This window comes from Pyricularia grisea (genome assembly GCF_004355905.1).
Source record: "Pyricularia grisea strain NI907 chromosome Unknown Pyricularia_grisea_NI907_Scaffold_2, whole genome shotgun sequence".
NCBI lineage: Eukaryota > Fungi > Ascomycota > Sordariomycetes > Magnaporthales > Pyriculariaceae > Pyricularia > Pyricularia grisea.
The window spans coordinates 8475589-8501645 of NW_022156717.1; the positions used below are offsets into that span (position 1 = coordinate 8475589).

Below are 26057 nucleotides of genomic sequence, written 5' to 3' on the forward strand. Positions count from 1 at the left end.
CGCCTCTGGACCTTGAGGCCCAAGCTGACGCAGTCCGCCGGGACCGCAAGATGGAACAAGAAGACCGTCGCATCCAGGTCCGCAAGATACTTCAAGGCCCTAAACGCCAACACGGAAACCAGGCTCAGATCGCAGAAATTAGCGCCTTTCCGACTATCCCAAAAACCGTTTCCAACAAAGCCCTGCCAGCAAATATTTGTGCCCTTCTTAACGACCCACGTCAAAATCGATGGAAGCGATCCCCGTTACCCACGGAGCCTATACCGCTGGTACCAGTAAACGATACGCCTACGACCAGCCTCAATACGGTATCAGCCCTGCAATGGAACAAGACTCACGATGGACATCCCATTCCATTTCCTGCAGGCGAAGACCCGGAGCACATCGCGCAAGTACGAGCCAAGTTACCCAAAGCACTTGCCCACCTTGAGGGTTTCTTTTCCAAAAAGGCGTCGACGATTCTCCCGCCTAGCCGACCCGGCTTCGACGTGGTTTTGGAACTCGAAAAACCTTTAGAGGGGAGGCCAGCCCGCTATTCGACCCCTTTCGCGATAATGGAGTTGGAAAAGGAAACCATCGACGAACTTCTGAGGATCGATTTCATTAAACGGACAATGGAGGAGACCGCAGCTTCGACTCTGTTCGTTCCTAAACCGCAATCGAAGGAGCAGCGTTTTTGTATGGATTACCGATAGGTAAACAAATTCATCAAAAGACGACAAATACTTGCCCCCGACGTGGCCGGGACGTTGAGCAAATGTGGAAAAGCCCGGAGGATGACCCAGATCGACATTATTCGAACTTTTAACAAATTGCTAATGGATCCGAAGTCACGGTATTTAACGGCGTTAAAACGCGACAAGGCACATTTCAGTGGAAGGTCCTACCCTTTGGACTGAAGGTCGGACCGGCCTGGTTCCAAGCTTTTATCAACGCTCAGCTTAATAAACTGCTGGACGCTTTCGCGAGCGCCTACGCAGACGACGTGTTGATTTATACCGAGGATAAATCGGAGCAAGTCCACTTTAAGCAAACCGAGGAGGTTATTTACAGGCTGCACAAAGCCGGACTCCAAAGCGATATTAAAAAATCAAGTTTCGGCGTCTTCGAAATCGAGTACCTGGGTTTACTTCTAGAGATCGGTAAAGGTATCCGCATCGACCCCAAAAAGGTCGAAGCCATCACCAGCTGGCGATGGGACGACGTCACCTCCGTTTCGGCAGTACGATCCTTCCTAGGCTTATGCAATTTCGTTCGGACGTTCTGCCATCACGCCAGCGAACAGGCAGAACCTCTGACCCGATTATTGAAAAGGGGAGTCCCATTCGAAAGAGGCCCCGAGCAGAAAGCTGCCTTTGAAGCGCTGAAACAACTGGTGGTCACCGCCCCCGTGATAAGTTTCTTCAAACCCGGTATACCTGTCAAAATGGACACCGACGCCAGTGGCAGGGCCACCGCCGGTGTCGTGTGGCAGCAACAGGACGATGGCAGCTGGAAGCCAATCGGCTATTCGTCCAAAACCATGTCCCCTGCTGAACAAAACTATCCGATTCAGGACCAGGAGCTATTAGCTGTAATTAATACGCTAAAGGACTTCGAACCAGCCCTGTTGGGTACCAAGTTCTGTGTTTTCACCGATCACCAGGCCCTGATTTATTGGTCGACCAAGAAACTTTTGTCCGCTCGCCAGATACGATGGGCTGACTACCTGGCCAACTTCGACCTCACCTTTAAATACCGTCCCGGCAAGGATAATGTGGCAGCCGATGCCCTTTCGCGCAAAACCATCGACAACCCTACGGTCAAGGCCCGAGCTGTGTTAGACCGCACCATTGCACTAATCCCTCCAGAAAAGATCGACTCCCGACCCGGCGAACCTCTTCCAACCATTAGCAGCTTGGAACCCTCCGCACCGCAAGGAGCTGACCTGGTGGCCCTTATCCTGGAAGAAAACCTGAAACAGAACCTAGGTCACCACGACAATTTGTTAACGGTACCCGAGACTACCCAGGATGGCAAGATCTTCTTAAGAACGGCTCTCATCCGCGAAGCTCATGAGCCCAAGATCTTCGGCCATGGAGGCCAGAATAAAACCCTCAGCCGCTTGAAAAGAGATTACTGGTGGCCCGACCGAAATCGAGACGTCAAACGCTACATCAAAAACTGTCGCGAATGTCAGCGCAACAAGGTACGACATGACAAGACGCCTGGGCTGCTGCACCCACTGGAGATCCCTAGACGGTGTTGGCAGCACGTGATGGTGGACGGCAAAACTATGCCCAAGGATAAAGAAGGCTACGATTACGTCTGGGTCTTCATCTGCCGACTGACCAAACTTTTGGCCACCCTACCGGGAAAGAAGACAGACACCGCGGAAACCTTGGCCATGCGGTATTATCAAACTGTGTACCGTTGGAAAGGCGTCCCCGACTTATGGCTTTCCGACAACGCCGGACCGTTTATATCCGAGTTCCTAAACACTTTAAACGAGTTGACAGGAACAAAGCATAAACATGGAAGCGCCCGCCACCCTCAAAGTCAGGGCAGCGTCGAAATTACCAACGCTGAATTGGATCAGAAAATGCGCTTTTATGTAGACAAGTACCAAACGAACTGGCGACGGCATATTCCCGCTTTCGACTTCGGCCACAACTCGTCCGTTCACGCCTCTATCGGCATGGCACCGATCGAAGCAGAAACAGGAGCTCGCCCTCGAGACCCGCTCTCTCTACCTTTACACGAAGAAGACCTGGAGACCGGTCAGCAACATAAGGCGCTGGAAATGGTCCGCCAAGCCCGGCAAGCCCAGGAACTGGCCCGCAACAATGGACTCGGAGCGCAGATAGAGCAACAGAGGCAGGCTAATAAAAAGCGGCGACCGGTCGACTTTACGGTGGGAAATGCGGTTTACGTTAGCAAAAAGGGTCTTTCCACCGAAGCTCCTACGACCAAGTTGGACTCGCAAAATGCAGGACCATGGACGATTCTCGAGGAAAAGGGCCACAGCTTCATTCTCGACACCCCTGCCTGGTATAAAGGTAGTAAGCTGTTCCACGCCAGCCGACTGCGCAAGGCAGCAACGGATCCATTACCTCAGCAGTATCAAAAGCCGGAACCACCGGTCGAAATTAACGGAGAACCGGAGTGGGAGGTGGAGCAAGTGTTGGCCTCACGTCTATTCGGACGAAAGAAGACGTTGCAATATCAGGTATCGTGGGTCGGACTCGACCCTGATGAGACATGGTATGAGGCCCGCGACTTGAAAAACTCACCAGTACTGCTGGATACCTTTCACAGGGAGTACCCCGACGCAGCAGGACCTCCGGTAAATTTGCAACAGTGGATCAGGAGCGCAGCAGAGGATGTTTTTGCGGAGGACGGACCCGAGGACAATGTTGCCGAGCACGATGCGAAAAAGACACGAGAGCGGAGGAAGGCCCCGAGGAGACACACGTGACAAACTCAAGACTCTGACCGCCTACGTCGATCAGGCCTTAGAGGGGGGTAATGTGAGGATCAGGCCCCTAGACCTACCCTCAGAATCACGACTCGGCTCCACACCGAGCCAGGGATCGGACAAGGATCCACTACCTCCGGATTTAAGCGCGTCTCTTGAGCGCGTCGTCGATTGTAATTTCTCTCTTCTCTTCAGTTTAGAATTTTCGTCGATAGCGCCTAATACACTGAGGTTCTCCAATGTATGCCTGGCCGTGACATGGGTTATCGTTTTTTACCGTATTATACGTATTGGGGATTATATTTCCTTCGTCGCTAGATTTCTTTTTTAAATCGTCGTTAAATTTTCCTTTTAAATCGTCGCTCGGTTTTTCCGTTACGGTTTGGTTAATTATTTTAACGCGGTAAATTTATCCCAATGGTTTTATATTTAATTTTTTTAAAACGTTCGAATCGGTAATTTCGGATAATTTGGCGTTTTATCGGTGTAAATTAATTGGTGGCCTCGTTTTTGTGGGTATTCGGTTTCCTATTGCCAATATTCGAATACCTCGTGGTTTTTAAAAATACCATTTTGCATCCATTTTAAAACTGTTATAAATTATATAATTATCGTTATAATAAATGGTCCAATTTATTAAGCTATATTATTTAAATTATGTTTACTAATATTTGGTAACGTTAAATTTTCGTGGTTTTTTTAATTTGTTTTTAAAATTAAAAATAAAACCAGGGACGTTATTTTGGTTATTTGGGCAATTTCTCGCGATATATCCCGTTTTATTACATTTAAAACATTTACCGCTTTTGGGGTTTTTGCGGAGTTTTTTATATTAGATGGCGTTAAAATTTATTAATCCGTTATAAATACCATACGCGGTATTATAAAATTATAATATTATATGGCGGGTTTAATACCATCCGCCATTATATCGGTTATACGCCGGTTAGGGATATTAATATTTGCAACCCGTATTTATTTATCGTATTAAAATAATAAACATTCGTTATCCGCCTTATTTTTTTTATCGGCGTTCGTAAATTTTATTGTTAAATTTAATGGCAAATTCTACGTATTTAAAAAAAATTTCAAATCGGTCGAATTTGGATACCTTATTTTTTATTTTTAATTTTAATTTTTGGTAAAATTAAAGGATTTTGGTTTTTTCGGTTATATTTAGCCTAATTATTAACTTTTTAAATTCGGCTATATAAATAAAAATTAATTTGGTTTATCGTAAATTGGCCAAATTTCGCTCGGTTTATTATTTTTTATCGGATTTTTGGAATAAAAAACGGAAAATACGTTTATACCCTGCGAAAATTAAAACAATGTCGGTAATTTCCTAACGTCGTTTTTCGGAAGGTACGTCGAGCCATTTTTATAATAAAAACTCGAATTAAAATAATATTCGTCCGTAAAAAAAAATAGTTACGTGTACTATTTTTTTTATTTCGTTGCAGAAAATTTCCAAATAAAATATTTAATAAATACGTATTTATACGAAATACTTTTTAAATTATCCGGAAATATTATCGAACGTGGCCGGGGAATTAAATTTAAATTTTTCGCGCCCGTTAAAAAAGGTTAAAATAATATTAATATTGGTTCGGAAAATTTAAATTTCCTTTTAAAATTGGGTTGCGCGGAATATTTGTTTTCGAAATTTTTGGGTAATTTGGTTAATTTATTTACGGAGCTAATTTTTTTCGTTTTTATTATCGCTATTATCCTTAAACCGGGCAAGGGTTTTTTAAATTATTTTGCTGCTCGTAACCGGAATATTAGGGGTATTATTTTTGGACGTTTGGAAAAATATATTATCGGATATTGCTCGGTATATTTTAAGGCAAAATATTAAATAAAAGCAATTAAAATATTACGATTAAAATATCGGGATAACCTGTTTTTATAATAAAATATAATGTGTTAAAGCAATTAAACGTTTAATTGCGAATTGGGTATTTTTAATAATTAGGGTAAAATTATAATCGGTTTTAAATAAATATTAAAATTAATTAAAATTTAATTGCTGTTAAACAATCCTAAAATCGAATTTATTTATATGGTAATAAACGTGCCTTATATAAATTATATTCCAAATATAATCTCTTTTAATTTATTTAATTTGTAATTTTCAATTAAAATTTTACAAATTATAAAAATCCATTCCTTTGGCCGTTACGTGAGGTCACGTGAGATTTCGTGGCCTTGCCCTTAGGTAATCGTTGTTTTGCCGGTCGGTATTCCTTCTGGGCGAGTGTCGTTAGAAGGGGTGTAACCCCACCTGGCCTCTCTGGTACCGGCCCAACTATCTGGTCGTAACAATATTGAAGATCTGGTACAGACCTTGCCAAAATTATTTGTTGTCATAAAAAAATAGTTTAGCTTCGGTATACGGACCATGCTCACCAGGTGGGAAGGAAATATCCTTCTCACCATACTGCATAGTTCTCATAATATCTTTAGCTTTTGTAATTTTCCCGGAGCCTAGGCCGGCACTAATTACCCACGCCCAATCCCCGTGGTCCTCAAAAGTTGTATAGCGAGTTTTCTGCCAAGAAGGTCTGTCGAAAACATTTACTTTAAATTGTGAAGCCTTGCTTTTCCATATTCCAAAGGCTCATGTGGCAACTTGAATTTTATCATAAATTTGAATGTTGGCGGGCACCTATGGTCTCCTAGTACGCTAGAGGCAAAAGTCAAACAAGCGACAAATTGAGTAAAAGCAACCATTTTTTCTTGTTTCAAGAAAAGAAGAAGGAAAATGGGTATGCGAGAAAGGTTCTTGATAAAGGTGTAATTGTTAAAAACCAGCAATGAAAGTTTGATTAATACTCATAATGCTGAGGAAATCTCTCTCAGTTCAACGGGGTGATTTATCACATTTCTATACTTCCAATTAAGAGGAAAATAAATAAAAGGAAAAGCAAAATTTGAATGAGAAGGTAAAAATAATAGCAAGTTTAAGCAGATGAATATTAAAATGCTTCATGTTTGACAATGTAATAAGTTTATTAAAATATCAGTTGTTTATTTATAGCGAAGTAAATACTAATTATAAGCTAGGGGCATAAATAAATCCAAGGGTCTTACATGTAAGCCTTTACTGTTAATTTACCCGGTAAGTACGTGTGAATCATTTACGACCAGTTATTACGACGGGGGGCTTTGCAAGGTTATCTAAATATATTATTATCCGTTCTTTCTACAGTACACATTGCGTGCCTCGGAGTCGCCGTACAAGCACTAAGCTTTAATCATAATACAATCGGTTTAGTTTACTTGATTAATTAAAAACCTGGTCGAAATTGGTTTACACTACTCGTGGAAAATGGTTCCGCATATTTTATTCGTCGGAAGCTAGTGCAGAACGTTTACGGAGGAATTTGCCTCTTAATAGGCAAAGCTGGCTGGGTGGATAACACAGTTTCAAATATAACAAATAAGCTGGACTAATATCGTTGTCATGCTGGATATTATTAATTAGAATCTTTTTACTTGCGTTTATCAAATCCGAAAAACCTGGTCTGGAACGCTATGAGGGCATATGGGTACAATTGCTCGGTTTCCCGTTTTGCCCTCAAGTTCTTCATGAAGAGTATTTTACGAGGTTTGTTGACACCGTCCCTGTAGTTCCTTGCCACGTGACTTGGGTATGCATCAGGCCAATCTGGCGGCGGCTGCTTCTCAGGACGTCCCGGCTCAAAGAGATGAGGGTGGGCCCGGGCGAGGCTCAGCAGCGGCCACTGCAGCAACTGCGGAGGGACCGCCGATCCCAGCAACGCCCAGGCTAATAGCTGGTCCGCGGGCAGGACAAAAGAGTCGGGAAGGCCCATCAGACGCGCACCCTCGCGAGGGTGGAGTTGTCTGATACACGGTATGACGCCTCCGTGGCCGTCGTCGGGTCCCGAGGTCAGGTAGTAGCTCATTTCATGATAGCCTAGCCCCGTGGTGAATCCTCCCCAGCCTCTCTGATGGTATATGCGGTCCCGGGTACGGAGGGAATCGGATGGCTCGCCTTCATCTTTTTCCCTTCCCCAGATGCCGACTCGCAATTGGTTGTAGCTGGGGGGAACCGGTGGAGGCTGGAGAGGATCCCGATGGTCCAGCAAGATCCGACGGTCTCTTCCAGACCTTTTGGGCCTTTGGAGCAGAGGTCTCATAAATATCAAACCGTCGACTGTTTCAGGCACAGTACCATTAGGCCAATAATACCTATCATTGTTGAGTCTGAGATAGTCCTCGTATGACAACAAAAAATCCTTTAGTTCCAAGGACTTGTCGGGTTCATTTTCCGCGGGAGGAGGCCGAAAAGGGCCGGGGATCAGATCCTTGCGAACGGCGAGAACAACAACGTGCTCCCTGTGCTGAGGCAGGCCAAATGACGCAGCAGAGTACACTTCCCATTCGGTCCAATAGCCAGCCTGGTCGAGCAGTTCGCAGAAATTTTTGAGCGTGTGGGTGCGAGTGGCGTTGGCGATCTTCTTCTTTTCGAATTCCAGCAGGACAACCTCGTTGCGTTGGTGGCGGACGAGACGGAGGAAAGAATCCACGACTAGCTGCAGATTATCCTGGTGCTCTTTTTGAGAGGCATCTGCGCGGCGAGTGGGGAGACTGGCAGCAAGGACGTTTGCCCTGGGAATCTCTTCCAAGCCATCTTCCACTGCGTCCAAGATATCGCGTTTGTCTACAAAGTCTCGCCCCGCCAAGTGATTTGTCTCGTATGTTCTGGCGGCCTCAGGGTTATTGTCGATGGCGTAGACGCATTTCAGACCCAGTTCCGAGAGGGCTATAGTAGCGCTGCCGATGCCGCAGAACAGATCGGTAAAAGTGCCAGACAAGGCCGGAAGAGCAGGAGATTCACCTCCATTCTCGGCTTCGGCCGTTCTCGGCGATGATGAAAAGTTTACTCGTTGGTGGAAAGAGAAAGCATTTTGTCTTTGCCTGCTGATGAGCAGGTTGGAGAAGGGGAGGCAATTGATGTCGACGCTATGAACTGGAAGAGCCGCAGTACGCACTAGCACACGCCCTGCCGCTACCTTTGAAGATCTGTACCAAGACTTGGATAGGCTGCTGATGTAAAGTTGCGATGTGATGGACTTGGATGATCGTACCATGATGGGTAAGATACCTCAGAGCAGAGACCAACTCCCCTTTTCCGACTTACCCTTCCCTTCCCTTGGACACGGAACCCGTCTTGCACATGTTCATGCGACGACGCACGTTTTTTGCTACGCCGCAGCGACTGCACTAAGCGGTAGCCTAAATGTAAAGCTTAGGCAAGGTAGGTGGCTAGGTAGGGATAGCGTGACCTAATATTTGGAAAATTTGGGAAGTGAACCTAATTATTCGGGAAATTAGAAACACGCATCTGTTTTCCCTGTCTGTCGTTTGGTGTTGGTCAAATTTTTACGTGAGCAGCCAAGCAGCCTACGCCGAAGGTTGGAAGATTGTCACGTGACATGATCAAGAAATTATGCTTTTTATTTCGGAGCTTAAGCTTTACGCCCCAAGTCAGTTAAAAAAAAAAGCGCCTTGAAGTTACAGTTGACATATTACCAATTGAGTCAAGTCCTACATGTGGGAAGAACCATTTTTTTTTTTCAAGATTAAATAAGGTAATCACGGAAAAGCCCTGGTAAAAGGGTAGCATGTTCTTAACCTACCTAATATTGCAACCCAACCAAGCCAACCAACCTTCCCCGCAGCCATGACAGTATTTGTACCCACCTCCACACTGTTCGACCTTCAGCTGGAATTGATTCTGCTGCACCAAATCATCGCTGCGCCACCTGAGCTCAAGTGCAAGACGGCTTGGCGGGGTTGGCGGCTATTAACTTGAATTGTCAACCACCAAAGTCAGCATTCCGGGGGTCCGATCGGATGAACTACTGTACTGTACAGACAGTACGTACTTCGTAGTAGCAGCACATATTGCGAGGTACCTGAAGTAGAGCAAGGAGATCCTTGCCTTTCTTTTTATTCGTTTCGCATGGTAATTTGGCCAGCCTTGCCCACCCTGCCTGCCATGTTGCATGTTAGTTTGCTTATGTATTTCGTAGTTCGTGCAGATCGACAGAATCCGCGACGCCAAGGATCATCATATAACTCACTCCGCAGACACAAAGGAATTTGGCGATTATATACAGCCATTTATCAACGCGTGCCACAAAGACAAAACATGGCAAGGCTATACCTGAACCCAGAGAATTGATCCTTCAAAAAAAAAAAAAAAAAAAAAAAAAAAAAAAAAAAAAAAAAAAAAAAAAAGATTTATTGCCTACACAGCCTGCTTACATATGTGGATCAGGACAACCCGCTTGCTTAACTTGCCCTGCAGGCCGTCATCTCGACCGCCAAGACGTTATTGGTCCAGACGTGACGATGAACAGGCACCCAAGAATCACCCCCCGGTCGCTGCTATTTCGAGTCGACATGGTTCTGACACTCTCATTTTGAAATGGGGCTCCCTTATTTCTCACCCGTGGAGACTTTTAACAACCACTCGGATTGGAGATCATGCGTCTTATTTTCGACAAGATAGGAATGGCTCCGAATGCACTTCCCAGGGGGGGCTGAATGGAGAAAGAAAAAAAAAAGAGTGTGAGACTACTGTACAACGCGCTGCGCCCAGAGCCTTCCTTCCCCCATTTCTCGGGAACCTTTCAAGCCTTTTTCTACTTTTTCTCTACCACCGCATCGCTCCGTTCGATTGCATCCGCCGTCACTTAAACCCTGGTTTTTTGTTGTTGTTTTTTGGTCAATCTGCAAGAAAAAAAAAAAAAAAAAACAGTCACACAAGTCCACGAGATCCCGCTATCATAGCTCAAACACGCAGAATAAAAGCGGACCGAACCAAAGTTTATAACGAGGTAGAGGGGTGAATCACAGTCGTCACCATGACCGACTACTACGACAACTGGTACTTCGCGACCAACAAGACCAAAAACACATGCCCAACTAACCCCTTCACATGTGTCGCCCCAAATGCATGCGCCCGTGATCCCAACACGGGCCGCAGCTACTGCTGCGACGCCGGGTCTACCGCCGTGTGTTGGACCGGCTCGACAACGTGCCAGGGCGACGGCTCGACCATGGCCTGCGGCTCGGGCACGACCAGCTGGTGCTGCCTGGCCAACGGCAAGGAAAAGTGCACCGAAACGAAAAACCAAATTAACATTTGCTGGAGCACCGGATACGACACGCTGCGGAATATCAGCGTCGCCTCCCTCGAGGCCGTTTACTCGTCTCTGGCGTCAAAAAACCCTGATGCCAGCTCTTTGATGTTCACACCGACAGAGATCATCGCCTCCACCAGGACACCGGCCACAACTACCACCTCGACTTCAGCCTCAACAACGACGACCAGCTCAGGAGCTTCTTCAGTGACGTCCGGCACGGATAGTCCTCCAGCCGCCACCAACGCAGCAGGGGCAGCAGAGGGCGGCGGGTCTGGCAATTCCAACTCGGGCTCGTCCTCACCTGCTCTTGGGCCGGGTGCCATAGCAGGCGTTGTAGTCGGTCTTGTTGCGGCCCTGGCCATCATCGGTCTGGTCGGTTTCCTCATTTGGAGGCGCATTAAGAGAAAAGAAGCCGACAACGTGGCGGCCGCCAATGCGCAGTCGCCGGGGACGAGCGAGCTGCCAGGCCACAACGGCCTACCGTTTTCACCCCGCAGCGACGCATCTGAGCTGCCAATTGGATACTCGCACATAGCTGCGCACGGAGGCGGGCCGCACGACAACAAGATGTACCAAGACGGCGAGAACAATCGTGAATATTACAAGGTCCCAGGCACTTCACCGTCCGAGATGCCCACGCCGTACTATGACAATACGCCTGCTGAGATGCCGACATCGTACAACACGACGAGCGAGCTGCCGGCACAAGAGTATCATAGAGGCGGCGACGATGAACACACGCCCTTTACTTCGAACACGAGGCGTTAGCGGCATCTTGGGGACATTTTGCGTGTGGCGTTTTTTGTTTTTGCTCTTGGGGGCGGAAAAAAAAGCTGCGATACCTATTTTATTAATTCTTGAATAATACTACCATTCTAAGTATCAAGAGGCCTTCGCGATATTGCGCTCCTGTGGATGTTTTCGCTGGCGCAAAATAGCGCTGAAAACCTGGGTTGATCCTGGCCACCAGCTTAGCAGAGCCAATAATGGTACCCAGATAACCAAACTCTAATCCGTGTACTGACTAAATCACAATCACTTCCTTCTCCACAAAACTCTGTGGTCGCCAGTCTGAGCAACATTGTCATAGACCGTCCGCGGCATGCTGCTGCGGCGCTTTGAAAAAAAAGCTTACTGCTGATAGCAAGAACAAAATCCATTGGGCCATGCTTGTGAAAACGCCGCTGGTAAACGTCTCATGTGGTCCCACCACCCAAAACTCAACTTTCCTGCGTTCTTGGGTCTGAAGGAGTTCCTCGTGATGGCAGCTAGGCGTGCCCTAACCTGTGGCGCCTCTAGGGCAGATTTAACCCGGTCGTCTAATGAGAAAATAGCCTCGTACAATGCTTGCCATGCGAGTGCTGGAAGAGCAGAATTGATTCGCATGAGTCCACCTGTCGGGCATAGACCATTGACGCTGAAAACGTAGAGTAATAAGATTATGTTGCGCCAGGGTAGATACTGGGGTAAAATATGCAACCGATAGTCTGTAGTCAAGCGCTACGTCTTCTCCCGTCCTGAATCATACTGATGGCCGTTGGTATCCGCGTCGCTATCACCGTCAATCTCAACAACCTCGTTGATCTCAATGTATCTCGTGGCTTGAACAGTGTTGTTTCCAGAAGACGTTGCACTGGAACCGCTGCCACCAACAGGTTGCATGTCCAGCTCCACCAGGTCGTCATCGTCCGAGTTGTCAACGAACGAATATGGATTATCTGACGGTGTTTGCTGTGAGTGCAGTGTTTGACGCAAATGCGGCGGTTCGGGGCTGAGTACTATGTCAGGCGTGTCTTCGTCGATGGAAACACGAGATCGCTTCATGATGCCGCCGTTGCGGGCCATGTGGGAGCCAGTTCGGCAACCGCTCCCCTGGTCGCTAAGCTTCTTCCCGCAGCAGTCCCAGAAAAAGCCCTGTGGGAAGCGTTGGCGCATCTCATCCGTGTCGATCGGGCCGTCGTTGTCTTCGTCAAAGTCTTCCAGGTCTTCCCAGAAGCCGTCGTAATCCGGTTCTACTTCGCCTGCTCGTTACATTTTGCCCATTCGTCAGCGAGCTGCTATAGCGTACGAAACGGCTTGGTTGATAGACAGACTCGACTCACCTTCATGATAGACGCATGCGCCTTCCCGATCCTGACTGCGGAGAAAAGTCTCGCTGCAGCGCTCGCACTCAAACTCGTCCTCGTCCTCATAATCCTCAGTGTAAACCATGGGCGACTTGCGCTTCTTCCTTTGTGACTGTGAAGCTGACGGTTCGTAGTGTGCGCTTTCGGGTGGTGGTTGAAGCAGTTCTGAAAACTCGACGGCGCGCTTCAGGATGGACGGGTCATTGCACAGGGCCAGCAGAACCGTGTATGCCGTCCTCTCTGGGAGGGCTTTGATTCGATCCATTGCTTGCTTTGCTTGTTGGTTGGACTGCGGGTCGAGGTGGGTTTGAATATGTGCCGAACCAAGGCTGTGTACGGGGGTTGTAGGATGCAGTGGATAACGACGGATGACAGCTCTGATAGCTCGGCTTTCCGCAACACATGTAGCGGTATGGTATGTTGAGACTATGGCGCCGCTGGGTGTTGGTTGGTAAAGTGCAAAGATAAGGTAAATAGATGGGATGGATGGGATTATGACGCGTCTGCAGCGCCGACAGCTGGTTTTGAAGTTGAAAGTGTGTATTGCATATACTTTTATGCGTGTGGAATATATTGAGTGACAGTCTCTGGATCTAGATTAGAAATGCTCCGTAGTTCGCCCAGACATGCCCGGGGGATGCCTTCCCAGGGATTGGGCTCACGAGGGAGCGGGCGCGACGGCTTTAGCTTCCGGGTTGATCGTAACTGGCCGGACATGGAGCTTGTGCGGATTGCGATCAAAGTGGTCCAAGCTTGATTGAGTCAAGAAGGGTTCAATGCACAGACCAAGTCAAAAGTCGACCAGGCTACCTTGCTTGTCAAGCTACCTACGGACTAGCGTAGCTTTTCATGGGATAGCTTGGATAGGTACGGAGTACCTTGGGTAGGTGGACTAGCCCTAAGAAAGAGCCGTGCAAGTGGACCATTTTCTTCCATCACATCCCCACAAACACTGAAAGTTAAGTTGGGGAAGGTGAGTGATTGACCATTATTTCGGGTCTTGAAGGTACATTACCAGGCACTTTAACCCGATGTACCTTACGTTACCTACCTACCTAGGTACCTACCTACCTAAGTTACAGGTAAGGTAAGTAAGGTATCCAAATTCTGAGGAGCTATGGCGAACATCGGTGGCCCTCGGTGGCGAAGAACGAATACAACTATCCGGGCACCTAGGTAAGTAAGGTAGGCAAGTAGGCAAGGTAAGGCAGGCAACAAACCATCTTTTGACTTTTTCTCGTTCCTAGACATGCATTCATCGATCGAATACTGCGTTCGTCCACTTGTGCTCCAAGCAGCCACCCGGCTACTCGAGCACATCACAATCAATTTTATTTTGTTTGCCTTTTGCTTTTTGCATCCTTTTTCTTCTTTCTTTTCCGTGTCACATTCATGGTGTGACAAGCGTCACAGTCGTCATGCAGGCAGCCCACAGGGCGTGCAGGTCAATCGTTTTCGACATGGTTCTCCTGCCATTTTAACTCTCCGATGATTGGCGGCGGCTAGATACCTGAGGTGCCTACCTACCTAGACACTTCAAACGGCAGCCATCATGATGGACGTTGCCGCCAGGCGGGCGGGGCAGGTACCAGCCTGACCGCCAACATTACGAAGATCGGAGCTGCCGTTGCTTACTCCACCCCAGGCTTCCATCCACTGAAGACTGCCAAGTGATTATCAGCTCCCCCGGTAAATATCGGTTTGGAATTCTCCTTGGTGTTGAGGGGAGGTAAGGCAGGTAGTTAACATAACATAATCGCGCCCTGTCTGTTTGCTCACACTTTAAAAGAGCCGCAGGAACCATTGTGCCTAGGTACTTTGAGATGCAATACGAATCTTCTCCCCCAATATTATAGACAGTGACAGACTAATTTTTTTGGGTCCATTTTCAACCCGACCGGTCAAAGATTCCGATAATATACTTGAACACGTCACTCGCCATTACATTACACCACTAGGCAGCGTTACCAGCTTCTTGCCTATAGGAAGCTCTCTTTGCCGAACGATGGACCAGACAGCCCCGGTTTGATCAGAACTAGGTAGTTTTAGATGGGATTTTATCTTATCATTCGTTCCTTGCACGACACACTCAGTCAGCCACCACAGTTGCCTGTCAATCAACCTGGTTACCTAGAGCTGATCTCAACTTCTTTCAGCTCTGATCCTGGGTTGATATCTGGTTCAAGACACCTGGTTGTACATGGTATATTTATCAGAAATACCCCCTCAACAGCTATTCTTGATATTTCCGACTACGACTATCCCGTCAATATCATACGCACCCTTACTGGCGTACCTTTTGTCCTTGATCAGGCAAAAGAAATCAGTCAGCCGTTGTCTTCGCCATGAGTGACGCCATAGCAACCCTCATTGGCCTTCAGGCTGCCACTGGTGGTACGACAATTCAGGACATACTCAACCGCACCGCCCCGGGGCTCAGCTTCATACCGTCTTTTCTGCGAAAATGGCTTCAAATCGACATCAGCGCGATAATAGGGTTGCTTTCACTCATCGGCGCCATGTCAAGCGGCTTCCACTTCCTGAACCACATTAGTCTCAAGCTGTACTGGACTTTGACTCGATTTTGCACCGCCTCTGTTGCTGTCGCCGCCAGCGATCGTCTCAATCGCGAGGTCCTCAACTGGCTGTCTTCCACAGTCCTTATGCGCCAAGGCACCCGCGTCCTGGCCGCCCGCAGCGAGATGGTGGACGACGAGCGCTACTATTATCAACGCCCTAAGACAGTTCGTGATGACTGCGCTAATGAGACGCGCCGCCCCGTTGAGTACATGCCAACCTTTGGCACCACCTGGTTCTGGCATCGCAAACGTCTGTTTATCGTCCGCTGCGTTAGAACCCACAACCATCGCGGCGGTGCTTTCGGTCGCGATAGTCCAGAGGAGTTATTCGATGCGCCAAGTGGCGACGAGCCCCTTGTCGTCATGTGTTTCGGACGCTCCGTAGCTCCCATCAAGCAGTTCCTTGATGACTGCCGGGACTGGGGCGAGGCCCAGCGCGCACGTTACGTTACCGTCCGTACCTGCAAGAAGACTTACAACGGGGCACATTGGGATTCGACGATCCTGCGCCCGACGCGACCAATTCAGACGGTGCATTTTGACGAGCAGATCAAGAAGGAGCTGGTCGCCGACATCATCAACTACCTCGACCCGCAAACGCGAGACTTTTACCATCAGAGAGGCATCCCCTACCGCCGCGGGTACCTACTGCACGGCCCACCCGGCACCGGCAAGACCTCACTCAGTCTGGCGCTCGCAAGTATGTTCAAGCTGGAGCTGTACCTCCTGCATGTACCGAGCCTCGCCAACGATGGCGAGTTGGAATCCATGTTTGACGAGCTCCCGCCAAGATGCATCATTCTTCTTGAGGATATTGATGCCGTAGGGATACAACGACGAACTGAGCTTGCGACACGAATGAATGGACTTGCAGATGACGACGATGAAGACGACGATGAGGAAGATGAAAACGGCTCTGGAAGAAGCAGAAGCACCCTATCTGGTTTGCTGAACGTTCTTGACGGCGTTGCCAGCCAGGAGGGCCGCATTGTCTTTATGACGTCCAACCTGGCCGACAAGCTCGACCCGGCGCTTGTCCGCCCCGGCCGCATCGATCGAAAGATATACCTCGGTAACATTAACCAAGAGTCGGCGAGGCTCATGTTCCTGCGCATGTATGCAGAGTCTGAAGAGTCGCATTTCACGGACTTTGGACCTGCTGCAGAAACACACATGTCAGAAACCAACGCCCAGGTGTCTGGACAGACCACTCCTCCCGTCATCGCCCCGGCACCATCAACGACAACCCTTGCTGAGAAGTTAGGCACGGTTGAACTGGACGAGGTTGCAGCCGAATTTGCTTCGCAGATACCCGATGATGCGGTGACCCCGGCCCTCATACAGGGATTCCTCCTCTCACATCGCTCAGACCCGCTCGCGGCACGGGATGGTATCCAGGAGTTTATCAAGGATGAGCTGTCGAAATTGGAGCAAGCCCGGGAGAAAGCACAGCGAGCACGAGAAGCCAAAGCACGCAAGCGCAAATCGAAGGCTCTCGCGCAGCTGAGTGCTCTGGCAACTCTGACTGCAAAAACTCGGGCTAATCGGACCATTGATGACACAGAACTGGCGGAGATTGCAACGGATGAGGAGCCGGTGAAATCTGCAGCTGGTGGTGCTGCAGGCGCATTTGGTGGCCCATCTGATTCTGATGCTGCCCCTGGAGCGACAGAGGGAGCTGAGGCTACCAAGAATGGTGGAGGCCATAGAAATAACGCAGATGGCACTGGGGAGGATATTACTAGCAGTGGATCAGAGAGTAAAGTGGGCGAGGGCGGGAGTACAGAAGAGGGCGCAACTGAAGTTGAAGCTGGTCTACCATCGAACTCATAGATTGCTCCAAGTAACGATGGCCATGTGGACTTCGGCAAACCTGTTGGAGTTACGGGCGAGGTCAAGAGGCCAGAAGCCTGCGTCAAATTCCATGGAGTAAGCATTTGGCAGGGCGAGCGTCTGTTTTGCGACCAGGACCAAAATACATTTCAGCGTGCTTTGATTAGAACTAATGTTGTGTGTCTTGTATGCTCGAGGCTTGCCTTGTTGTCAACTGGTAGGACTGTTCTCGTTCCACCCTCTAGAATAGGGCCGGGTTGTGTTATCAATCAAGTCAGCATCTGTCTCATAAATAGAAGCGATATCACGGATATCTGTTGAATTGTCCATCCAATGCGGCACGGCATCACATCCGTGGGTATTTATGGTGTGACAAGAAGGATGAGGGGAAGTCAACTAACACACCTGCGGGTTCCCGCTTTGAATCAAACCCAAACCCCAAAGAGCATACCATAATAGTTTGTTGGCTGCTCATTTGTCTCATCCATACTTTTTTTTTTCTTCTTCTTTAGTTTATCCTGTGAGGAGCAACATCTCCGACCAGGAACATCAGCATATACCTACTTCTCCGGCCGTAACTATTTCTAAGCCAACATCGCCTTACAACACAGCAATGGCAGAGCCACAGCAGCCACCAAAGGCCGAGCCATGGTGGGCAGCGTTTCCGGCGCCCAAGGCACGTTGCCCGACGCTACCCGCAGACGAGCTGTTGAAACTGCTAGGGGACAAGAACGGTGCTGCTTCGGGGGAGGGCGACATGCTGCTCGTCGACGTGCGCCGCGATGACTGGATGGGCGGCACAGTGGTTGGCTCCATAAACCTGCCGGCGCAGAGCTTGTATGCAACGCGCGGGGCCATCTATGACCTCTGCAGGAGGGCTGGGGTCAAGAGGGTCGTGTTTTACTGCGGTGAGACCTATCTTGTACACTCTTCTATCGTAGATGCTGGCTGAGCAAGTCGTCGTCCTAACCACGAAGAATATTCGCCTACTCAGGGTCCTGCTCAGACGGCGGCAGGGGTTGGAAATGTGCAAATTGGTTCCAGGACTACGTCGACGAGAAGGGTGACACACAGATTCAGGGGATGCTGTTGGAAGGAGGAATCAAGGGCTGGGTGAAACGGTTCGGGGGAAGAGGTGTAGAAGGCTTTGATGAAAAATGTTGGAAGTAGATCTGACGTTATCTCATGGGTATCGTTTCTTTTTCTCTGAACCGTTGGCTTCCCGATTGGAGAAGCATCAGTGAGGCGGCATAAGCCACGCCACGCCACAGAGCGAGTCCAGCCAGACAGACCAAACGAGGCCCCTTGGGTCCTACCTAGGTAGGTGTGCCATACCCCGACCGTCTCTAGGTTCCGATGGGGATAAAACCTGGCCAGCTATTCATAGACACCATAATCGACATAGCTGGCCATAACAGCTCCCTCGTTCAAAAAGGTCTCCGTGGATCACATGCGCGTCGCTCTGCGCTCGATCCCCTCCCGGTTCCTTCCTTTTTTTCCCTTTGTTGAACCCTGACGTAGATCAAGTTTCAGTCCTCCCGCATAATGAATAGGCCGCATCTTCTTCTATCTGCCACCACCGCCACCGCCATGCCTGTCGTCGCCGCCTATCCGCTCCATTGCTTCCAGCATGACGACCGAGTTTCCGCGAATAACCTGCACATGGTTTTGGAAGCAGTCAGCGCATGCTGCAAATACAAGGCAGCAGAACAGAACATAGTTTTGAGGCAATAATACTCACCACAGTGCCGATCTTGACCTTCTCTCCGCCGTCCTTCTCCTCAAAGGCATCCTCGAGTACAATGTTGAGGAATACGTCGTAGCCGCGCACGACACCAACGACCTTGCGCGAGCCGTTGAGCTGGACAAAGACCTTCTTGTCCAGGTACTAAGTGTTGAAAATTGGCCGGTCAGTATATTATTGCTGCGGCAGAGAGACTGCCTGCTAGTCTCAGGATGGCTTAGGTTAGGGGGAAGCTTGAGACTCGGAGGCGCGCACCTTCTTCAGCTCGGGTTGGGGAGGACCCATTGTGCAAATCGGTGAACGTGTATTTGTGAGGTTTGCAGAGTAGTTTATAGTGACTTCAGTTTGTCTGCAATCGGCAGCCCAAATTGCGTAGGGGCTGAGACACGGACACGGTTTGTTGTTGGTACTATTTTTCAGGAAGATGCCGTTCAACCTGCAACCCGTCGCGAAATGGAAGCTCCTGCGCTACGAACTGACCGACCAGCGGCGGGCGCGGGGAGAGTTCTTGGGCACGTGATACTCGATAAGCCAAAGATAAAGAAATTTGTAGGGAAGCTCCGCAGTGACGACGCGCTGGAACTTTCGCGTTGAACCCCTGTCAACTGCCGCCGGTCGCATCGAACTTTAGGTAGGGACGGGACCTACCTTACCTACCTGGTACTTTAGACAACAACGGAATAGGGTTGAAAGTTGCCATAACTGCTCTTACACTTCAATCGAAAACAACCGAGACGACGCTGTTTCGTTTTCTAACAAAAGCCTTTTCCTCATGGCCAACCTGTTCAGCTCAAAACGAAAACCCCGTGCCGTCCGCACATTCGGCGGCGATGACGACGAAGACGATGCACCGAAAACTGTCGAAAGCTCAACGAGCGAACCGGTAAAGGAAGGTTAGTAATTCCGCCCCTATCCAGGACACTTTCATGCTTAGCTTTACTCTGGGCCATTGTGCTGATCACCGGCATTTTATCATCATGTTCAGCACGCTGACGACATGCCTTGAGCTCGCTTTTAGCAAATACATCCACAGCGCCGCTCAAGTTCGGCAAGCGCCCATTTAAGCAATCTGCCCTTCGGAAGAGCATCAACGTCCACGAGGCCTCGGAAGGAGACGATAGCAGCAGCAGCGCACGGCCGCTCCAGCCAGACCCCAAGCCGAAACCGACAAGCGCTGCTGCTGACGACGACGACGGGCCGGTGGTCGTGCGCCCCGCCCTAAGCCGCGCCGGCTCAACAAAGACCAAGAAGAAGCGACTCTCCAGCCGCCTTTCCTTTGGCGGCGATGCAGCCGAGGCAGATGATGGGGAGGCAGCAACAGACACGGCATTTGGCACCCCGAAAAAGACCAGCCTGTCAGCTAGAGCATTTGAGAATAGTGCGTTACGAAGTCGTCTTCCCATAGGGGGAAGCGGCGGCAGGCCATCCATTGGCGGTGACGACGATGGACCGCGCTATAGCAAAGAGTTTCTGGACGAACTGGCAAACAGCACTCCCAACACGCCGCGAGACATATCGTCGCTGCGGATTCACGACGGCGATGGTCCGCTGGCCTACGATGAGGCAATGGAACTTGACATGGCGGAGCTGGACGGCGCTGTCATAGTCAACGAGCCGGGTCAGGTGACCAGGCACAAACCAGAGAGCACGCCGTCCATCCTGACCGAGACTCAGATCCGGGAGCGAAAGGAACGCCGCGCCCGCCTGGCCGCCGAGCAGGAGTTTATGCCGCTTGAGGGGTCAGACGAGGAGGAAGCCGAATACATCAGTCTCGGATCCAGGAGGAAAAAGGAAAAGGAGTCGAGGCTCGTGAGGGAGGACGAGGATCTCGGGGAGGGCTTCGACGAGTACGTCGAGGACGGAGGGCTGTCTCTAGGCCGTAGGGCAGAGCGCGAGGCGGCCAAGAAGAGGAGGGCTGAAATGGCAGAGCTCATCAACCTTGCCGAGGATGATGGCGCCGATGGGTTAGGCGGTGACCTGAACGATGATGACGACTCGGAGGCCGAGCGACGCGCGGCTTACGAAGAGGCGCAAACCAGAGCGGGCATGGATGGTCTGAATCAGCAGCAAAAACAGTCGACGCGGCTTGGGACGGGAGGAGAAGTCTTTGAGATACCACGTATGAAGCCACTGCCCGACCTGGCTGCTTGTCTGGCGCAGATGCAATCCGTGCTTTTGGGCATGCAGGGCGATGTAGCAGCCAAAAAGGCGCAGGTTGCGAGACTCGAGATGGAAAAGGAGGAGATCACCACGAGGGAGGCAGAAGTTCAAGCCATTCTTGACAAAGCGGGCAAGGATTACCAGGCCAAAACAGGTGCTTCCTCTGCAGAGATAATTCAAGGAAGCGCAGTCAACTCACCGATGAGGCCTGTCCCGCCGGCGGAGCGGGGGCTAGAGAGTTTCGGTACGCCGACTAGCAATAGGATGGATATAGACATAGACGACGGGGCGACGGGTCAAGCTTGACCCATCGTATCTTGTACGTGGGATAGTGTAATGTGCAAAAACAAAAGAACCCTTGGATTATGGCTACTGCCATGCTTTACGTTGACTGAAACTGAGAAACCCACCGGGACGCCTGATAATGACGGTGCACTGCTGTGTGCACAAGTGGTATGTTACAAGCTACCCCAAACTAGACACGATGAATCGACCGACGATAACCTTGCTCAAGTGTGCGTCAAGGCCGTCCCTCCTCCTTCCTTTTCTTTCAGTGTTTCCTTTCGGTCCCACGAATACCCAAAAAAGTAGACGATAATGCCCACCGACAACGTCTACTTGCTAGACCTGCTCACACCAGCACCAATGACACCAGGAAGCTTCTCCTCTCCGACGCTGAAGAGCATGCCGACCGAGAAGCTGACCAGACCGACCAATGCGACAGTCATGCCGGCAATGAGCCAGAACTGCGTGCTGACATCCTGCTTGGCGCACGTGTTGCCACCCCAGAAGGTGCGGCTCTGGCCGCCCTTGTCGTCGTTGATGGTGGGGGCGCACACACACTGGAAGCACACAAGGTTCTTCTTCCCGTCGGCCGAAGTCTCGGCCTTGGAGTCGTCGGCGCTGAAGCGGTCGTGGCAGGCGCCGTGGCCGGAGCAGCCGTCGGTCGCGTTCATGCAGGCCGAGGCCGAAGTGAAGCAGTTGGGAATCTTGCGAAGCGCGGCGGTGGACGCAGACGATGATGACGACACGGGCTGCTTTTTGTGTCCGGTCGCCTTGGCCGAGTGCTCGTTGGCGCGGTGGTCGGTTATGACGGCCTCGGAGGCCTGACGGCGGTTCAGGTTGTTGGTCGCGCTCGTCCACTCCTTGACGCCTGCCGTGCGGCTGCTCTCGGGAACCAGGAGAATCATGACATCCATCTGCTTCTTGGTGGTGGCTGACAGGAGGGAGTCCAGGTTCGTGGTGAGGGAGGAAAGGAATTCTGGGTTCTGCGGAGATCGTTAGCAAACAAGTTCGACGTGAACCTGCTCGAGATGGCTTAAATTATTATAGGCGAAATACCTTGGCAACATCGTGCTTGGCCATCAGCGACCGACCAGACCAGCACTTGTCGTTCTCTGGCGTCGCCAGGTCGGCAAATTCGTCACAGCTTGATAGCACACTAGAAAAGTCCTTTTCGAGAAGCTCCGCAGTCGCGTCGGCGGACGGGGTGTCAGCCACGGTGAAGGCCAAAGCCTGCTTCCTGGCTTGGAGCCCCTGCCTCAATGCCCTACTATTATCCTCTGTGATGCCCTCCAACATCAAGACCATTGACGGATTCCTGTCGTCATCCTTGCCGCCGGAAAACAAAGCCCTCGGCTCGCGGCCGTACTGGTTCAGGTAGGCGAGCGCGCGGTCCGTCTCAATCTCATCGGGAAGATCAGCCGACAGGCTACTGTGATCATCACCGGTCGAAACTCGCTGGAGGAGGATATGGCGGACGAGCTGGGGTGGGAGACGTGGACGAGTGGAGCTGGCATCGTGCTTGGCTGAAAGGATGAAGGCTTCAGCATCGTTGTCGAAGCGGCTGTTGCTTGCCAACGCCAGGCCCGCCAGCGACAGCGAGGCGAATGTTTTTGTGCACCACTTCATCGTGAGCGCAACGGCCGGTCGTCTTTGAGCTTCGCAAGATTAAGTCGTCACAGGTCGGAGGTAGGTGAGCGATGAAGATTAATGCAGTCAGCCTCAGATGGTTGAAGGCTGTTGTTCGGCGATTCGGGATTGATAACAATAATTGTATGTAGCAATAGCAAGCACAAATGATTCGGAGCAGCTGCAAGGCCATGCAGTACAGTACGATAACACAGTGCTCGATAGCTCCTCCACAGACGTTGGAGCCTGTCCGTCCTTGACGTACTTTGTACTATAGTACGCCGTGTGGTGTTTGAGCACAGACCATTGCTACCCGGCTCCAGACAGGCAAACAGGCAGTTTGAATAGATTACGTCAGCCGGCTACGCTGGCCTCAGCGTGACGCGATTTCAACGGCGCCCGCCGACCGATGCTGGGCGGCAATTTACGAGAGAATTTGACTCCACCACTCAGCAGCGGGCGGCCATCATCGCAGATTCCGTACAAATCCCAGATCAAGTCAAGTCCATTCTTTCGGCATCGATTATCGCAGTACGGGCCTGGATCTCGACGACTACTTCACAGCCAGCATTTTGAAACGATTAGCCGCGATTAAAATAATTACTTAGAGAATCATTTTAAACTTTGCTACGAAGCGCACGCATCCCCCACAACTGTCTGCGTACTCCGTATCTACCACCACCCGGAACCTGTTACCACATCCCGAAAAAGCAACCCGACCTTCCGCCGACCAATATTTTTCCTCAAGCATAGTTGATCATACAGATAGCCATTTCACACGGAGGCCGAGTGTCTTTACGCCTTTAGCAGAGTCGTTTTCCTCCTCACGGCCGCCGCTCCGGCGCGCCACCCGCCCGACACCCGCCCTCCTCTCATCACAGTCGCCATGTTTAGGGCCATCTGGCGCCGGCCCTGGGTCAGGAACAAGCCTCGGTTCGATGTCGTCCATGTACACAGAACGAGTATTAGGGAGCCATGGCTCAGGTTAGTTGTCACTGAACACACCGCATTGTATCGCTTCGTATTATCCTGGCCCTATATTCTAACACAATCGCTTGCCCGGGATCTAGGCGTAATCTAGGCAAATGTGGCGCCACGCTCGCTTGCACATACTTTATACTCTTTCTGTTCGAAAGAAAGCTGTCCGAAATAGACATGGAGAGTCTTCAAAAGCATGAAGAAGATCTTCACTTTCCCGGAATATTTCTTCCGCTTCCTCACTTCGAAGTCCTGACCCAGCCCAAGGGGTTCCCTCGGAACGGCCCGGTGTGGGAGCGATACACGCGTTTTGTAGAGGACGAGTCACGGCGGCAAGCTGCCAATGGTACGCTCTTCTAACATCTTGGTTTAACTAAAAGATAAAATACCTATCGCTAACATCCGGCGCTTCTTGCTTTGCTTTAAAACAGTCGAGATCATAAACAGAGTTAGTAGTGCATACAAAGCACCTGGCACACCTTGGGTCAAAAGATTTGGACCACTACTATCAATCAACGCACACCTGACTATAATATTGCCCGGTGGACCCAACCCAGAGCCCTACCAGTTGGGCATGGTCTTATTGGACGACAACGAGGGACCATTATTCCGCAGACGCCTCGTCACGCGGAACTACTGGAAGAGGGTTGAACGGGTCTTTCAGCCACAGGCCCTATTCATGGCTTCCTTGGCCTTTATGTCTTCTCTATGGAATACAACAGTCATCGAAGTCAAGGAGGCAATGGGCGTTGAGACTGAGCCTGCAACACCGGCGCAGTCACGACAGTGGTCAATGCGCAACGTCCCTGTCTGGAGTCCCGACCCTCCCAAGCCGCCTCCGATTCGTATCTTGGGACCATTGCCTACGGGTTTACCTCCCGCGTTTGGTGGTTCGAATCCGGTCGTTCCTCCGCGAGCACAGCCAGGGGAACCCAAAGATGATGGTCTTGGGAAGGCCCCTCCCTACCCCCCATTGCGCCTTGCAACACCCTCTGGTGTCAACTCGCCTGCAAGAGAAGACAATTCGCAATCCTTGACCAAGAACATGGACAAGGATCAACCTAAGCCACGCCCAGGCTGGACAGACGAGGAAGGAAACCCTCTCATGCCCGTATGGCTTGACTACATGGCCAACCCGCAGACACATGCACCGCTCATGAAGCGGATGCAAAGAATAGCCCAGGCGCCCCGGGCTGCGTTCCTACGAGAACTAAGCAGATACCCGGCATGGCGATCCGCAAATACGTACGATTATCCCCCACAGGGTTCCATCAGGCTTGTGGGCCCTGTGGTTGTTACCACGCCTAGCGCGTATGTTCACCTGGAGGTATCGTATTGGTACGATCCGGCTACTAGGAAGGTGATTGACCAAGGCTCTGAAATCAGCCTCAAGGCTGTTGGCCACAGATGGGACGCCAAAAAGTCACCAGCAGTGGCACCAAAAACGACGGCCGATAAGTGGGAACACGTTCAAGGCACGGAGAAGAACGCACAGCCAAGAGAGCCGCCAGAACGCAAGGAATGACCTTTTTATAAAGACCACTCAGCTCCATTTGTTAGACTACCGGTTTTTGTCTTGATCTCCCCTTTTTTTTTTTCATTTGTGTTCCTGTTAAATCGAAGCCACAACTCAAGTGGAGTGGAATGAACGACAGTAGATTAAGCACAGCGAGATACCACCAATGCATTGCCTTACCAGCCACCATCTGTGTGGTCTCACTTTGGGAATCTTGGAACCTCCTGAGTGAGAAACACGTGTCGTGATTGATCAATGATTATGGCGTAGTTGGAAAGTTACCAAACTTGACTTTGATTGACTTAACAACAACGTACCCAGGGATCGTCTCCCGCCTTCAGGACGAACGAATTCGGCGCCTTAGGTTGGGTGTTTTTCTTCAGCTCCCACAGTGCATGATCCAGGAGCGCCCTGGGTCTCGCCACCACGACACGGTTGTTTACCTGCCCAGAGGTGACATGGAGGGCAGCGGTCTGGGGATTAAGTGTACGCCAATTTTTGACGATGACAGGTTCTCCGCATGGTTCCTTATCTGGAGATGCAGTACTCGTAGTACAAGGATGTGATAA

General features: G+C 50.3%; 9 protein-coding genes across 9 annotated transcripts; 5 read left to right on the forward strand and 4 right to left on the reverse strand.

The window, feature by feature from the left end:
* Positions 1–6954: 6954 nt before the first annotated feature.
* On the reverse strand, positions 6955–8577 carry PgNI_05105 (uncharacterized protein; the record flags this gene model as incomplete). Its single annotated transcript, XM_031125144.1, has 1 exon — positions 6955–8577. The coding sequence occupies one exon, from the start codon at positions 8575–8577 to the stop codon at positions 6955–6957; it is 1623 nt and encodes a 540-aa protein (XP_030984453.1).
* Positions 8578–10209: 1632 nt separating this feature from the next.
* Positions 10210–13523, reverse strand: PgNI_05106 (uncharacterized protein). Its single transcript, XM_031125145.1, has 2 exons — positions 12744–13523; positions 10210–12662 (listed from the first exon to the last, which is right to left on the reverse strand). Exons 1-2 carry the CDS (start codon positions 13030–13032, stop codon positions 12142–12144), a joined length of 810 nt encoding a protein of 269 aa, XP_030984456.1. The 5' UTR covers positions 13033–13523; the 3' UTR covers positions 10210–12141.
* PgNI_05107 (uncharacterized protein) lies at positions 10360–11409 on the forward strand (the record flags this gene model as incomplete). Its single annotated transcript, XM_031125146.1, has 1 exon — positions 10360–11409. The coding sequence occupies one exon, from the start codon at positions 10360–10362 to the stop codon at positions 11407–11409; it is 1050 nt and encodes a 349-aa protein (XP_030984455.1).
* Positions 13524–15112: 1589 nt separating the features above from the next.
* PgNI_05108 (uncharacterized protein) lies at positions 15113–17179 on the forward strand (the record flags this gene model as incomplete). Its single annotated transcript, XM_031125147.1, has 1 exon — positions 15113–17179. One exon carries the CDS (start codon positions 15113–15115, stop codon positions 17177–17179), a length of 2067 nt encoding a protein of 688 aa, XP_030984452.1.
* Positions 17180–17669: 490 nt separating this feature from the next.
* Positions 17670–19336, reverse strand: PgNI_05109 (uncharacterized protein). The gene is made up of 3 exons (XM_031125148.1): positions 19179–19336; positions 18921–19067; positions 17670–18835 (listed from the first exon to the last, which is right to left on the reverse strand). The coding sequence occupies exons 1-3, from the start codon at positions 19206–19208 to the stop codon at positions 18746–18748; spliced, it is 267 nt and encodes an 88-aa protein (XP_030984451.1). The 5' UTR covers positions 19209–19336; the 3' UTR covers positions 17670–18745.
* PgNI_05110 (uncharacterized protein) lies at positions 17793–18349 on the forward strand (the record flags this gene model as incomplete). The annotated part of the gene is made up of 2 exons (XM_031125149.1): positions 17793–18087; positions 18174–18349. The coding sequence occupies 2 exons, from the start codon at positions 17793–17795 to the stop codon at positions 18347–18349; spliced, it is 471 nt and encodes a 156-aa protein (XP_030985710.1).
* A 359-nt stretch (positions 19337–19695) lies between the features above and the next one.
* PgNI_05111 (uncharacterized protein) lies at positions 19696–21389 on the forward strand (the record flags this gene model as incomplete). Its single annotated transcript, XM_031125150.1, has 2 exons — positions 19696–19816; positions 19942–21389. The coding sequence occupies 2 exons, from the start codon at positions 19696–19698 to the stop codon at positions 21387–21389; spliced, it is 1569 nt and encodes a 522-aa protein (XP_030985711.1).
* Positions 21390–21697: 308 nt separating this feature from the next.
* PgNI_05112 (uncharacterized protein) lies at positions 21698–22994 on the reverse strand (the record flags this gene model as incomplete). The annotated part of the gene is made up of 2 exons (XM_031125151.1): positions 21698–22351; positions 22425–22994. 2 exons carry the CDS (start codon positions 22992–22994, stop codon positions 21698–21700), a joined length of 1224 nt encoding a protein of 407 aa, XP_030985708.1.
* Positions 22995–23453: 459 nt separating this feature from the next.
* Positions 23454–25717, forward strand: PgNI_05113 (uncharacterized protein). The gene is made up of 3 exons (XM_031125152.1): positions 23454–23978; positions 24065–24318; positions 24404–25717. The coding sequence occupies exons 1-3, from the start codon at positions 23881–23883 to the stop codon at positions 25495–25497; spliced, it is 1446 nt and encodes a 481-aa protein (XP_030985709.1). The 5' UTR covers positions 23454–23880; the 3' UTR covers positions 25498–25717.
* The last annotated feature ends 340 nt before the right edge of the window (positions 25718–26057 follow it).

Bases quoted from the DNA above. Each gene is read 5' to 3' on its own strand.
- PgNI_05106 (XM_031125145.1), bottom strand. From the start codon at position 13,032: ATGGATCGAATCAAAGCCCTCCCAGAGAGGACGGCATACACGGTTCTG. The intron at 12,663-12,743 runs GTGAGTCGAGTC...TGTAACGAGCAG, and splicing joins CGCATGCGTCTATCATGAAG to GCGAAGTAGAACCGGATTAC.
- PgNI_05109 (XM_031125148.1), bottom strand. From the start codon at position 19,208: ATGGGTCCTCCCCAACCCGAGCTGAAGAAG. The intron at 19,068-19,178 runs GTGCGCGCCTCC...TTCAACACTTAG, and splicing joins CCCAACCCGAGCTGAAGAAG to TACCTGGACAAGAAGGTCTT. The intron at 18,836-18,920 runs GTGAGTATTATT...AACCATGTGCAG, and splicing joins AGGTCAAGATCGGCACTGTG to GTTATTCGCGGAAACTCGGT.
- PgNI_05113 (XM_031125152.1), top strand. From the start codon at position 23,881: ATGTTTAGGGCCATCTGGCGCCGGCCCTGGGTCAGGAACAAGCCTCGG. The intron at 23,979-24,064 runs GTTAGTTGTCAC...CCCGGGATCTAG, and splicing joins ATTAGGGAGCCATGGCTCAG to GCGTAATCTAGGCAAATGTG. The intron at 24,319-24,403 runs GTACGCTCTTCT...GCTTTAAAACAG, and splicing joins ACGGCGGCAAGCTGCCAATG to TCGAGATCATAAACAGAGTT.